At 49.1% G+C, this 15,693-nt stretch overlaps 1 protein-coding gene across 1 annotated transcript in view; it reads right to left on the reverse strand.

Annotated features, from left to right (window-relative positions):
* Positions 1 to 15,693, reverse strand: part of MYO1D (myosin ID) — a 159,751-nt gene that overhangs the window by 86,794 nt on the left and 57,264 nt on the right. The window contains exons 15-16 of the mRNA XM_056512053.1: positions 8,823 to 8,989; positions 4,365 to 4,572 (exon numbers count right to left, since the gene is read on the reverse strand). Coding sequence (XP_056368028.1) covers positions 4,365 to 4,572; positions 8,823 to 8,989 — 375 coding nt within the window. The remainder of the gene's footprint in view (positions 1 to 4,364; positions 4,573 to 8,822; positions 8,990 to 15,693) is intronic.

A 15,693-nucleotide genomic window follows, 5' to 3' on the forward strand; every position in this document is an offset into this window, starting at 1 on the left:
CCAGATCAAAGCCTGGGTCCAGAACACAAATCCATGTGTCATTACAGACCTGCTCCTGCTGATAGGCAGCACGCACAAACTGCCTTGGGATGGAAGAAGCCTGGAGTGCAGAGGCAAATCCACTGCATCCCTTTTATCTGGGTCACTGGCACAAGCCCCCAGTGCACTGCTCTTGTCTCCCATAACCTGACAGGAAACACCTCCTGTGTCCACGGAGGAGCTTCCCTGTGTCCCGAGCTCCCGGGCCGTGGGGCTGGAGCAGGAGTGAAACACGGACGATGCCATGGAATGATGACACACCAGCCCTGGCTCTGTGCTGCTCTCCCCGCGGGCTGGGAGTGTTGCCATGGCGATGGCAGCTCCCGAGCCGCTGCAGAGCCCGTCCGGGCTCCACGGACACCCCGGGAGGGACACGGACACACTGGGACACCCAAGGACACCTGGGATGCCCAGGGACACCCGGGATGCCCAGGGCACGGCCCCGGGCCGGCGCTGCCCCTCCCAGCCCCGCTCCCCCCGCTGCTGGGCTGTGTCCGGGAGGGGCCGCTTGAGCTGCACTCAAGGACATTCCTGCTGCCTCCGTGCCAGGCAGGAAGATTTCGGCAGCGATTTCCATCCGCAGCTGCGCCGGCCTGATAAAATGACACGGAAATAGTGCAGTAAATTATAGTGACAGGAGCCATCATCTGCACAGCCCGCACGTGCCGCCTGCCCGGGCTTTCTTCCCCGAACAAAGCTCTGCTCTGCACAGCTAATGAGCCTGTGGGAGCCTTTCCAAGGGCAGCAAAGCAGCAGAGATTCATGGCAGATTTCTTTTTTTTTTTAATTTATTTGCATGATTAACATTAGAGCTGCTCCATTTGCATTCAGGGTGACAATCACAGAGCTGGCAGGAGCTCAGGTACAGCAAATAAACCCTAAAGCAGCACACGAAGCAACCTCAGCTGGGGCTTCTGAGTGACCTTTTGGTGTGACATCCCTGCTGCCATATGGAGTTTGTGACACTGGACACAGCTCTCACTTGCTGAATTCTCCTGGAGCCAGCAAGTTGCCACGGTTAAATCACATCACATCTGCTCACTGACTACATTGGGGCAGAAGAAAAATTACAGCCTGGAATCTCACTGACATTATACCATGGATAAATCTAAGGGTGAAGACATCTCAGAGATGTGGAACAAAAGAAAGTCAAATTATCTATTTAAATTAGAAGTCAGTTTTAATTCAATTTAACCAAACTCCTAAGCACCATTACATAAAGGCAGCAGCACTGTTTGAAGGGTTAAGGGTCACTGGATGATGAAACTCTCCAGATAATTACTGAATCCCTTCTGGAAAGCTTCTGATTTGCAGGAGAGCAATAAGCCACAGAATACACACCATTAGAAAAAGAGCTGCTAAATGTGGATTCTTTCACTTACACTCATTCCTGTGCAGGGGAAAACACTCCTGGGCCCCAGGCTGGGATCAGCTGCTCTAAGGCTGCTCCTCACATCTGCCTCAGCTTGTGTCACATAAGTGCCCATTGTCACAACACCACATTTCATCTCCTCTTGTCTTTCCCTTTTCCTAAATTCAAATTTGAGGAACTCAAATGTAACAGAAGGCTCAGTTATTTAAAAGAAAATCAAATCCTTCTAGATGTGCTCACAGTTTGCCTCCCTCAGCCTTTGAAGCTCACAGGCAAGACTACAGAAGGAAAAAAGAGCAAGAATTAAATTTCCCTGTCAGTTGTTAATGAACAAGTGAAAGCAAGTTGAGAACAGAAATGACAGGCAGAATTGCCTTGATGCTTTCAGAGCTCAGAGAAGGCCTCATCAGATCCCTGCTCTGGTTTGATTTCTGATTGCTGACTGTACCTTTTCCAGCACTGCCCGACTCCGCCGGCCCCATCTGCCGGCAGCAGAGCACAGGAGGGATCCCAGCCAGGGCTGGGAGCAGAGTTAACAGCAAACAAGAGACACACTGAAAACAGAGACAAAGCCAAGCTTTTTCCACATAGATTTAACACTGCACAAGGCCTCTAATCCATACCCACAGATACCAGCTCAACACCTGCTCTTTAGCTGATGGGCTGTTTAATAAGCATTTAATGACTCATTGAGTGTTTCTTGGTTTAGCTGCAAGTTCCAGGACTCTGAAAAGCTTCTCTGCATCCCTTGCCAGCATTTGAGAGCCTTCAGGTTCTCCAGTGAACCTCCAGTGAGGGAAAGCAGAGAGGGTTCAGCTACAGGACAGGAGCTCCAGGAGGACATCCAGATTTCTCCAGAGTCCTCAGTACCCTGAGCACTGGAGAAGGGGTCTGTCTTTTCCCTACAAATCCTTTATGAGGTTAGAACTCCCTGAAGATGTTTCACAGAAAAACAACAAACAGATGCCTCCATGTCCTGCTTCAGTCCTCAGGCAGACTCATGTTGGTCCCTCCCCACCCCAGGGAGAGCAGAACAGAGGGCAGGGAGGTTTGTGAAGCCACAGGATAACGTGCACCAACATTTTAATTTCTATCACTTTTGCTGACTGTGGCAACTAGGAAACCCCCAGAAGCACCACAGTTATTCTACACCTGATGCTACACAAACCCACTGCAGCAAAACCCTCTGTGGAGCAATGGAGTTGATCCATTACACCTAAGCAGGTATTTACCTTCCAGGGGCAAAAAAATCTTTGCCCTGCTGTCTTTGATGCTGAGCCCACTCCAGATCCCAGCCCAGGCAATGTAACTCTGGAGCTGGCAGCAAACTCACAAAACTGACAAGTTGCTGTTACAATTGTGTCTCACTGGATTTATCTAAAGGAGGAGCTTGGAGCTCACCGAGCCATGATCTGCTCCCACAGCAACACAGCCCAGGGCTCTGAAATTATTCTCCAGTAGCTGCACCTTGCAGTTTCTAAAAAGGTCACCCCTCAATTGCTCCCTGGTTTAATATGAAAGCTGGAGTCACCTGGGAGCAAGCAGTCCCCCCTGCAGCTTCATTCCACTCACCCCATTCCTTGGGAAGAAAGAGACTCTGGGTTACAGCTGTGACCTCTCTGAAAGCACCCAAGTGGCTGCAGGCAGGAAATGCCTCCCTAGAAGCCCTGGTGAGCACAGGAAAGTACAGCTAAAGATCCAGGAACACCTCCCAGGGGCATGGGGGCCCCACAGATTAGCCCCAGGCCAGTCCAGACAATAAGCCAGATGGAGCTTCTGGAAAAGTTCTCCCCCTTTTCAGGGAAGGAAGGTAGAAGAAGATGTTGAGGAGTCCAAGGAAACTCAGCAGCAGAACATGCTCAGAACATGGAACACAAAGCTCAGAGAAAGGCAGGGCCTGCACCCTCCACAGCCTGAGCTTGGCCTTCCCAGAAAAACTCACTGCACATAAAAGGTGCAGAATTCCCTACTAAAGACAAAGCATTCAGCACAACAAATACCAAGAGACCAACCCCAGACTCGACGCTTTCTGCCCCCGTGCTGGTCAAACGGGCTGGGTTTCCAGGAAGGGCATCACACCCAGTGAAATGTGAGTGTCCCACAGAACTCAGAGCTTCTGGGGGGAACTTCTCCTTCAGGCTCTTCCCCATTCAGTCCACCAGGTCTGGAGAGTTTGTGCAAACCTGTGCTCCCTGCAGAGCTTTTGCTCTGTCAGGTTTTTACACCCATCTGTCAGCAGTTTCTATTTGTGAGGGACAGCAATGGGTTCAGAGGGTCTCTTCTTTCCCAGGTTCCAAGAATTTCACAGAAGATACACATTTTAGGAAACTTGTTTCTGAAGGTCTTGAATGAATCCACTTTGCCTGACAGGGCAAAGTCAGCCCCACCATTTCTGCTCTTTGCCAGACAGATCTCACTCATACAGACACAGTTTTCAGCAAGTGCTAACACCAGAAAATCATGGGTCAGTTTGTGTTAAAAGGAACCTGAGAGCTCCCCCAGTCCCATCCCCTGCCATGGGGACATCTTCCACTTGACCTCTCCACTTGACCCCATCCAGTCTGGCCTTGGACACTGCCAGGGACAGGCCAGCCCCAGCTTCCCTGGGCATCCTGTCCCAGGGTGTGGTGAGACTGGGCTTTAAGGTCCCTCCTGATCCAAACCAGCCTGGAATTCTGTGATTCCACATTTCAGCCAAAAAGTCCCTCAAGCTCCCAGGCATCTTCCTTCCACTGAGAAAAGAGCAAGTTTTTAAATAGTAATAAAAAACTTCTTAGGTGCAACAGCTCCCACCACACCAAGGCTACAGACAGCACCATGGAAAGAGCCCTGAAAACATCCAGCAGAGATCAAACTGCAGAAGTCTGGAATCTGTGCAGCAGCAGAGCCAGAAAGGAGAGCAAGAGTGGTTTAAGGAACTTGAGCAGAGTGTCTGAGGCAGGGGGAGCTTTACCTTCTGCAGGAAGAGGACGATCCTGACGAGCATCTTGGCGTGCAGCTCCTCCAGGGTGAAGAGGGTCCGCGGGGTGCGGATGAACAGCTTGGTCCTGCCGTAGGCCACGTCGTGCTGGAAGCCGTGGCACTCCATCAGCTTCCGCACGGCGTCCTTGTCTGACGGCAGGTCGTGGTTGGGCCACGTGAATTCTGAGATCATCTTGTACCTGGAGTTCAATGGTACAATTTACAAACTTGCCACCAAGGTGCTCGAGAAGGCCAAACTTCAACTGGTTTTAGAAACATTTATCAACGAAATTTTAATAAAACTGAGTATAGGTGGAAGACACTGAAGATGTCCTCTGTAGGAATCATGATCCTCAAAATAAAAGGAAAATGGCTGAAGGAGATGCATGATTTTGTGAGATGCTGCAAAATAATTTTGGGAGGAGCTCAGTTCATCAGCACTGAATTGATGCAAGGGGACAAACTCAGCATTGGCCTCCTGCAGATTTGTCTATTCCATTTTTCATACCTTCAGCGTCCAATTTCAATTTTTATTTGTTTGTTTGAGCTGTGTTTGCTTTGTTTTGGGTTTTTTTTTTTTTGTAAGGAAGGAAAACTTTTTGTTCACATTCTGCATGAGAAGCCACCTGTAACCAATTGCTTTGTCAGATAACTTGGATTTAAAAACTCTGCAAATAATTTTTTTCTCATGCATCACTTTGGGAACAAACAAACAAACAAACAAACTCTGTCACTGCCCCCCAGCAGAGCTTTGGCTGCCCCAGTCTGTGCAAACACTGCCTGTGACTGTGGGTCAGCCATTCCTCCCATCCTCCCTCCCCAAACTCCATTTTCCCCTACAGAGAAATGCAGCCTGGAACTAAGATATCTACAAATCAAACATGAAGTACTGGGATCAGCCTGAGCTCTGTAAGATTTACCAGCCCAGGAAATGCTGATTAGGGGAACAGGAGTTTGCAAAAAGCAACAACGAATTTTCTGCGTAAGATTTATGGAGATAATAAGAGCTGTTTTAGACGTTTTCCCTGGAATGGAACCCGCAGCCGTGTTCTAAATAAAACAAGCACTCAGCCAGCTCAGCCACTTCACACTTCAAAGTCCCCAGCCAAGGCAGGCATCAATCTCAATGCTTCAGACACTCTCAGCTCTCAGTTACACTCAACCAGCTCACAGTCCCCCTTTTCCTGGGAGCAGCACTGCAGGAGGCTCGGAACAGCCTCCAAGAGCCTGAATGGGAACACGGCCCCGGCGTTCATTCATCAAATCAGCCTTTGGAATATGCTGTGGAAGGAGGGGAAATGGGGGTGCACACTGTGCCTAGGCAGGGAACACCATCCCCAGGGTTACAGGGATCTCACTGATAAACAAACAGGATTAAAAACCTCCCTGCAGACTCCCAGCAGAAGATTTAGCACATGCTGGAAAAGCATTCCTGCTCTCACACACACAGAGACATGAGACATCAGTGCTGCACACTGGATTCTCTTCCCTGTTCTCATCAGGAAAATGTTCCTGCAATAATTCACTCACTGGGAAAAATCCCTCACCTCCACGCAGCTTTGTCAGGAAAAAGAAAAAACAAAAGAGCAAAGCAGTGGCAGTGCAACCCCTCAAGCTGGGAACAAGGCTGGGAAACAGGCTGGGAACAAGGCTACAGATCAGGATGGGATCCAGGCTGTGGATCAGGCTGGGATCCAGGCTGTGGATCAGACTGGGATCCAGGCTGTGGATCAGGCTGGGATCCAGGCTGTGGATCAGGCTGGGATCCAGGCTGTGGATCAGACTGGGATCCAGGCTGTGGATCAGGATGGGATCCAGGCTGTGGATCAGACTGGGATCCAGGCTATGGATCAGGATGGTATCCAGGCTATGGATCAGGATGGGATCCAGGCTGTGGATCAGGATGGGATCCAGGCTGTGGATCAGGATGGGATCCAGGCTGTGGATTAGGATGGGATCCAGGCTATGGATCAGGATGGGATCCAGGCTGTGGATCAGACTGGGATCCAGGCTATGGATCAGGCTGGGATCCAGGCTGTGGATCAGGCTGGGATCCAGGCTGTGGATCAGGATGGGATCCAGGCTGTGGATCAGGATGGGATCCAGGCTATGGATCAGACTGGGACCCAGACTATAGATCAGGTTCAGATCCAGGCTATGGATCAGATTAAATCCAGGCTCTGAGCAAGGCCTGCCCCACTAGGAGCTCAGGAGAGAAGGGATGTCAGAGCACTGAAAAGCTGCCCCAGATGTTAAACTCTCCTGCTCCTTCCCACAGTCAATAAGGACACCCCGGTGCCTCACCCCATCCCTCCCAGCTCCAGCAGTTGGGATATCCCAGCTGTCCCAGCTGTCTGCCTGTTCCTGGTGTCCCCACACGTGTCACACAATGCCACCAACTCCTTCCCTGCAGCACAGGGCACGGCCACAGCCACTCACAGCCCTGGCCTGGTGCTAATTATAGCCAGGCAGAGCCTGGAATAAATCTGCTCCCTGACACCAGAGCCCTGCTCCTCTCCTGCCTGCGGATCCCCACAGCTTCCAAGGTCACTCAGACATAGAACACTCCCTTCCAAACACCTTTGTTCCTCCCTCCCCTCTGTACCTCCCCATGGAAACACCCAGCAGGGATGAGGCTGCACCTGGAGTTAACATTTCCCAGCCCAGCTCTGCTAAAAAGCAAGATTTCTGCAAGCCACTAAATGGTGAAGCTTTAATGAATATTTAATAACAATATTGGGTGTGCAGCTGCAGCTGGGCCTCACTGTCCCTTCCCAGGCTGCTGTTCACAGCTCTCAGTGTTGATTCCATGCTATGTTTGGCATGGCCTGGGATAGGCATATGGGTGTCTCAGTGTGGAAAGGGTTGGATTACACTCACAAACCCCTTCCTGAAACCTAATCAGCTTTTTGTTAACGGTAATTTATATATTAAACCAAGAGAATGCACTCCATCTGTGTAAGTGCCATGTGTGTCACCCAACTGGACAATGCCCTGACCACAGGAAAGGACAACTTCTCCTGGTCCAACAGAAAATACTTCAAATTGGAAAGGGCAGCCTGGATTGCACAGAGCTCAAAGGAAGGTTTTCTTTATCCAAAGAAAGCTTGAGAAGGACATTTATAATGGTCTTAACTGTGCTTCACTTCATTCCCTACTGACAGAGAGGAGATACCAACTACCTTACAGGATTTAGGGCTAAATATCAACAAACTCTTCTCCTACAGAAAGATGTTATTTTTCTGGCTTTATTTTTCTCTCTCTCTCTCTCTTTTTTTTTCTTGTTGTTTTCTTTTGTTGTTGGTTTTTTTTTTTTTGTTTTTGGTTTTTTTTTGTTTTGTTTTGTTTTGTTTTGTTTTGTTTTGTTTTGTTTTGTTTTGTTTTTTTGTTTTGTTTTGTTCAGTTTGATTTAGAAAAGCCATTGCAGACCAGGCTTGGAGCAACACCACACACACAAACAGTGTCTGATCCCTCATTCTGGATGTCCCACTCCTTGGCTGGGCAGGACTCCTGCAGCCCAAAAGCTGAAGCAGTTGCCATGTGCTGATTTGGTTTCCTGGCTGCAACCACTGTGGGGCTGGAGCTCACAGGAGCTCATCAAACATTTATTAAAAACAAAGCAGCTGTTTATATTAATAGTGATTAGACAAATCTTAAGAGTAAATTGTAATGAATTCCACATGTGAGGTGAAAGTACACTCTATCCACTGCAGGAGGGTTCAGGAAACTGACTCCCAGTGCTGCAGACTGGGTTTAGGAAGCCATAGCCTTTCATTCCACCTTGGGTATTATGATATATCCAGGCAAATCTCCACTGTGAACAGCAAAAGATCTTTCACCAGCACTTTGTTTCTAACTCATGGCACCCCACCTGCTTGGATAGTTTAATTTTTCTCTATTCTCACAGCCTTTTTCTCACCTGATTCAATAATAGAACAAAATCTCTACTCACTGTTCAATCAGAGCAGGTTGAACTCACAGGGCCCACGTTAATTTAGTGAAGACTTAAGACAAATTTCAATCTAAAACATCATTTGTCACAAGTCTGATAGGAATTAAGAGGGCAAGAAGAATCAGAAACACATTTAATGGGGTCATGATACCATCCCCCATTTCAGACTTCCAGTTTTAAAATCTAGGGGGTTTTCCTACATAATGTCACTGTGCACCATCACATGCTCCCCCATGCTGCAACAATTAGACAATTCAGAAAGAAAAGACTAGTTAATTAGCTGAGGTTTTAGGTGGTACTTGGGGGAAGCTCCTCATTACACATTCCTGCTGCAGAGTAACACAGGCAGCGAGTTTCAGCAGACACGGAGTGGAGCCTGAGCAGCACCAGCACCTCAGCACAGCTGACCAGAGCAGCCACGGTCCCGTGGGATGTGTTTCAGCCCACCCAGAAGCTGACAGGAGCAGCCCCCGGGCTGGGCAGGGCTGGCAGTCTCACCTGTGCAGGAACTTCTCGTAGCTCTGGCGGTAGGCGAAGCCGGCGCGGCGCACGCGCACGTTCTCCAGCAGCCCCAGGTACTCCACCTGGTGCCGGCAGCGCTCCTCATCGAACAGCTGCGGGGACTTCTTGTCGTTGGGCTTGATGCAGCGCACGTAGTAGGGCTCCTGGGGACAGGGCACAGCGGGGTCAGCCCTGCAGAGCTCACACAGCCCACGGGGCTGGGGCTCAGCAGGAGGCACCAGCTTAAAACACAAGTGACAATAACAGTGTTTAAGGAAAGCCTGGATGTAGTGCTGTCTTGGGCTGCAATGCAGGATGGGACCAGAAATGTGAATTCTGTCCCCATCTGCTGCAGCGGGGTGGGGCAGTGACCCTGATCTCCTGGCACACATTATCTGCTCATGGGCCATCTTTAAACCAGCTGGGCAATCATCTTTATCTTTCCATGATCCATCCTCCCTCCAGGAGATATCTCCTGTTCATGGCCAGTGAGTCCCAGGGCATGACTGATAAAATTCCATCATCCCACTGGGAGATGCTCCAGCCAGGGGAGGAGCCAAGCCTTTCCTACCCAGATAAAAACTGAGATTTGGAACACTAAAATACCTTCTTTCCACTGGATTCCAGAGGAAAGCCAGACCTTTCCACATCATCCCTGGAGCTTCAGAGGAAACTGCACCTTCTCCAGGAGCACTGCTCCAGCTGAACCACATCTGCCCCTGCAGGAGGATGCAGCCACCATTGAATGGGACTGTGCCAACACCCTGACTGACTGACGGGTGTCAGCTTGGATTCTGACTCTGGCAGGGTTGGGATTGTTCTGTGTAATACTGCATTTCTATTTTAATTTTCCTAGTAAAGAACTGTTATTCCTAATTCCCATATCTTTGCCTGAGAGCCCCTTAATTTCAAAATTATAATAATAATTTGGAGGAAGGGGGTTTATATTTTCCATTTCAAAGAGAAGCTTCTGCCTTTATTGGCAGACACCTGTTCTCCAAACCAGCACAAGTGCTCAGTGCCATAGTCTGGTGGCAAGGTGGTGTTAGGTCACAGGTTGGACTCAGTGATCTCAAAGGTGTTTCCCACCCTGGCTGATTCTGTGATTCAATGTTCCCTCCCTTCACACCCTGCCATGACCCCTTACTCCTGTAAGGGAGCCCACGTTCCCCACTGGAGCTCCACTGGCCTTTGCTGTGCACCCACCCAGCATCCCCCTCCTCCCCTACTGTGAGAATAACAACATCAGACCTCAGAAAAGATATCAATATGTGGAGTTCCTGGAATTCAGTGCCCTGTTGGACATGGCTTTGCCTGGTCACTGTATCACTTTTATCTGTGCTGATCAAGTCAAACACTCCCAATTCCAGCACAGCTGAACGATGGAAATGATGGAACCCCAAATCCAGCCCACCCCTCCCTCAGAACAAACACAGGCCACCAACATGTGGGTTCCTCTTTCTGCAGCATCTGGGACTTGCAGGGGGCAGGGAAGGTGAAATGGGGATGGGTGGCTTTACTCCACCCTGCAGAGATCCTGCCCTGTGCTGCTGGGGCTGACCCTGCATGTCCAGGTGAGTCCCACGGGGTCACACTCCTTTCCCTGCCAGCCCTCCTGCACCCTGAGATAAGTCCCACATGGGTCTGTTTGAGCATTTTGACATTTACTCTCATTTTTATGAGATTAAAGGTAATTTTTGTTTAGGCCAATATGATCTGTAACCAGCACCAGCCTGTGGTGCTACAGGGGTGGCTACAAAGCCTTTAAACTTATGTTTATGACTTTTGGAGCTCATTCCTTTCTTCCTCTTCATTGCTGGCCTTTGCTATCCCACTTCTAACTCTGCTGCTGTGTGGAAAAGCAATTAATAAAGGGAGAAAAACAGCCTGGATGACATCTTAATGTGAGAAAATGTCACCTGTGATAACCACAGCTGATAACAGCAAAGACCTTTCAGCAGTCTGGACCAGATAAAGAAAATGGCTGTGAAATCACTTCTAACACTGCCCTGAGGAACCTGAGGAATCCCAAAAGGGAAAGCCCAGGAATTCTCCAGAGGAGCCTGTTCTGTTCCAGCACTCCTGGATGGCCTCAAGAACCCACAGTGCTAAAAAAGGGGGGAAAGAGGGATTAATTTAAGGGATTAGTTTGTGAGAACAAATGCAAAGTTCCACATTTAGCAGAAACAATTGGTTAATAAAGAATGAAAAACTGATTTGACCCTGGTGCTAAAGAGATCCAGGAGCTCCAGCTGATGTGAGGCAAATCCATGTTTTTCTAGGAAAGGGCACAGGAACAGGAAAATTGCAGGACAAAAAGCCCAACACATTTCTAGTTCTCTGAGTATCTCATGCAGCCAGGGCACTGCAGTTCAAGTGGGAATGTGAGTCAGGGCAAGGAAGAACAAGAAAGATCAAAAAACCAGAAATGTGACTCAGAGGAATTGTGGATTTAGTCTAAAAAGACCAAAGAGGCACAGAACCCCCCTGGTAGGAGATTCTGTGTATTTAAAGGACAGATATGATGAAATGCAAACATTCAGCTTTAGGACAAAGAAGTCATAGCTTTAACCACAGTATAAAAATTCAAATCAAGCTTCAGGAAAACAAGGAATGGGAATAGAATACCTGTGGGAAGGAGGGAAGATCCATCAGTGGGGAGAAGAACCTGCAAGGAAGACACAGGCAGAGGTATCCTCAAACAGGAGGTGAATTAGGCTCACCCCCAAGGTCCCCCTCAGCCCTAGTAGCTATGATTTGTCTACTCAGCCTTATTTCTATGGTCTGAGGTCATTTACCCAATCTCAGGAAAATATGAAAGGCCCCAGTTTGCCATTTTCCTCCAGTAAAGCTGGAACAGGATCATCCATGGCTGTCCTGGCTAGTGCTGACACAACCTGAAGCTTTGCAGTACCATGGACGAGCCCAGGGATGAGTGTGAGCCATGAATGGGCCAAGAGAGGGAGGCCCTGGAAAGCAGAGCCACAAGCCACTGGACCTTCTGGGGAGCTGCTGGGCTGGGAGGTTTCCCTGCTTTCCTAAGGATGACATCAGCAGCACCAGGCTGTGATTTCTCCAGGAGTGCTGTCCTTGGGGTGGGAACAGACAGCAAAAGCTGAGCCAAGCACCCACAAGGAACTGGCAGCATGCTGGCACTGCCCACCCTCCTGGCAGCAGCCCAGGAGCAGGGATGGTGTGAGGAGTGTGGGAGAAACAGGGGGATGTGTGGGCAGCATCCATTCCTGCACCATCTCCCTTCCCCCAGTGACTGCAGTGCTCCCCAGGTGTGCCAGGACCTGCTCACCACCAGCAACATTCTGTGCAAGGTCATCTCCAAGGTCACCACCACTGAGCATGGCAATCCACAGACTCACAGAATCATTAGGGTTGGAAAAGACCTTTAAGATCATCCCATTCAACTGCTGAGCCAGCAGTTCACCACAAAGCCACGTCCTCAAGTCCCACACTTCAGGGATGGTGACTCCAGCACTGCCCTGGGCAGCTGTGCCAGGGCTGGACAACCCTTCCAGTAAAAGAAGTTTCCTGATATCAAATCTAAACCTCTCCTGGCACAATCCGAGGCTGTTTCCTCTTCTCCTGTCACTTGTTCCCTGGGAGCAGAGCCCAACCCCCACCTGGCTGCACTCTCCTGTCAGGGAGTTGTAGAGATCATTCTTTTCAACTCAGCCCATCCCAATGACACTTGTTCTGCTTTCCTTAAGGACAGAAAGGTGACACATAATAAGCTGCTACAATTTTAAGAGATTTAAGATATTTCCATATTCACGTTTTTGGCTTTCTCCTGGAAATCCTCTCTGCATGGAAGGTGAGAAGGTTTCCAAGGCTCTTCATTCACTCAAGAGACTCCTGGCAATTCTCAGAGCTTGCTGTGTGTGTGGCTGCCCTGATCTGACAAAACCTGGCTCTCACCTGACTGGGAATGAGCTGCTTAGGGAAATGTGGGCTATACAGAGAACTCTGAATGACACCTGGACTTGGATGCTGGGAGAGAGCCCAGAGCTGTGAAGGTGAATGGGCAGCACTTTCCCCCCTTCCCTCCTGCTGATCTTCACCCTGGGCCACTTCCCCATCCACAGCATGAGGAGCAGGGTCACCAACAATGGTGCCAGGCCAGGCCAGACCTGCCTGTACTGCATCTGGTGGCAGGATGAATAGAAATCATCTAAATCCCTTGAGGGGGTTGATATCACAAATATTCCACATGCAATCCACAGAGCTGCAGTGCCTTGGGAACACAGCATCCAAATTAAATAACCATGGAATGGTTTGGGTTGGAAGGGACTGTGAAGATCACCCAGAGCCATCCCCTGCCATGGGCAGGAACACCTTCCACAAGCCCAGGTGGCTCCAGCCTGGCTCTGGACACTTGCAGGGATGGGGCAGCCACAGCTGCCCTGGACATGTCCTTAGGAGCATGAATTCCATGAATGGCACTGGCTCACTGCTGACACAACACAGCCAGTGTTCCTCAGAGCTGAGGAACCCCCAGCACAGGCCAGGCTGTCAGGCACAGCTCTGCCACTCAAACATGCAAAACCCCTCAAAACCCCTCCAATCTGTGACTTCAGGTCCAGCACAAAGGGCAGTGACTGTGCCTGCATCTGATCTAAAAAGGCTGAAATCCTTTGGAAAGCAGGAATGGGAAGTGCCTGCACAGACAGGAGATCATCTATCAGTGCAATTACAGTGTAATTAAAGCCTCTCAGAAACGACAGCTCCTGGAGTAAATTCTAAAGTAGATTATTCCATGCTTCCAATCCCCCCAGCCCCAGCTCTTCAGGGGGATAATTATGCAGCTCCCATTATTGCTGTCAGAGAACTGCAGTTTGTAAAGGGAAGAACTGAAATGCAGAGACACAAAGGCCCCAGCTTTGAAAGCTCTTTAGATGTCTAATTGCAGCTGATTTTGATTTTTTTCAATCAAGCTGAGCAATTTTTAGATTTTTAAGTGTTAAAAAGAAACCAGACCAGTTTTAAGCCATTGCATCCTAAACAAACTCTTTCTTGAGGGGTTTCTTTTCTGTAGCTCCTTACAGAAGGAGCTTTTTTTTTTTTTTTTTTTTTTTTTTAATAACTCCGTACATGAGAGAAGGGATAGGACAGGACCGACAAATTTGTGCTGGATGTATCCAATCAGTCACAGAGGTGACATTATAACTTAGAAGAGGTGAAGCCTGTCAGCCTGTATAGGAGAGGGGAGAAATGGAAGGAAGAGTCAGACAAAAGGAGTTATAGAGAAGAAAAGGAAAAGAAACAAGGAGGAGATGCATGTCCAGAGAGTTGCCAGAGAAGATCAGCAGTCACAGCTGGGGCAGCCACAGGGCTTCCAGTGTCAGGATTTATGAAGCAGCCACCCAAAATAATCCACCACAGAGAAAAGAGCTTGGGCAGTAAAACATCTTCTTGAGAAATGGAACATAGCAACTGGAAAAGCCACTTTTTGGTTTGATTTTGGAAAAAACACAGCACTTTTTTTTACCCATGGGGAGATTTTGCCCAAAAAATTCTGGAAGTCTGGAGGACATCAGCAGCATTGAGATACCAGTGCTGATAAGCATAATTTAAACTCACACTGGAGCACACCAAAACCAGATTTCCTGTAGTCCCAGAACCGTTCAGGCTGGAAAATCCCTCTGAGATTGAACCCAGTTGATCCCCAGCTCTGCCGAGGCCACCACTGACCTCTGTCCCCAAGTGCCACATCCATAGGGCTTTTGAATTCCTCCAGGAACGGGGACTCCACCCCTGCCCTGGGCAGCTCTGCCAATGCCTGACCACCTTTTCCATGAATAAACTTTCCCAATACCCACCCTGAGCCTCCCCTGCCCAGCCTGAGCTGTTCCCTCTGCTCCTGTCCCTGTTCCTGGAGCACAGCCCGACCCCCCTCACTGCCCCTCCTGTCAGGAGCTGTGCAGAGCCACAAGGTTCCCCCTGAGCCTCCTTTTCTGCAGGCTGAGCCCCTTTCCAGCTCCCTCAGCCCCTCCTGGGGCTCCAGACCCTTTCCAGCTCTGTTCTCTTCCCTGGACATGCTCCAACCCCTCAATATCTTTCTTGTTATGGGAGCCCCAAAACTGCCCCCAGGATTGGAGGTGTTACATTTCCAGCCACATTTCCAGTGTCTCCATATGGACTTGTGTTTGCAGAAGCTGGAATGAAAACCAGATTTGAGAACAGCCCCTGCAGTGCTAACAACACCAGTGCCATGGCACTGACCCTAGGGAAGCTCCTGAGCCATCCCAGTAACCACAACACCTGCTCCTCCTCTCAGAGACTGCAGAGCTCTGCTTCACCACCAGATTCCAGGCTTAAAATGGAATAGTAACAAAAGAGACTTTTAAAGGTTGTTATTTTAAATGGAAGAAAAGATAAATAACCACTAATGCTGCAGCTACTGTAGCCGCAGACTTTGATATTCTGGTGGTGCTTGGCTGATGGTTGTACTCAATTATCTTAATTAAATGTCTTTTCCAGCCTTAACAATTTAAAATTCCAAGATTACTGTTATTCCTGCTCACCAAATTGGCACTTTTGGAGACTATTCCCCCAAAGGAGGGATTTAAAGATACTTTTGCTATAGCCAAAAACCCTGCAGCTGTCCAGGGAGGCCAAGCATGAGGATCAATAAAGAGGAGCTCTTGGGCTGCCATCCTGTTGGAGGAGTACAGAAACTGAGCACATAAATGTGCTCTAAAGGAGTTTTCAGAGAAGGACTGAGGCAGAGCAGCCCAGGTGAGACAAGGAGCACTGACTGCACTGGGAACACCAGGTAATGCCAATAAACCATCAGCTCCAGCTGCACAAAACTCAAGCATATCTGCAACTTGGTTTTTTGAGAAAGAGCTGAGAA

The sequence above is a fragment of the Oenanthe melanoleuca genome, chromosome 27, assembly GCF_029582105.1.
Source record: "Oenanthe melanoleuca isolate GR-GAL-2019-014 chromosome 27, OMel1.0, whole genome shotgun sequence".
Taxonomy (NCBI): Eukaryota; Metazoa; Chordata; class Aves; order Passeriformes; family Muscicapidae; genus Oenanthe; species Oenanthe melanoleuca.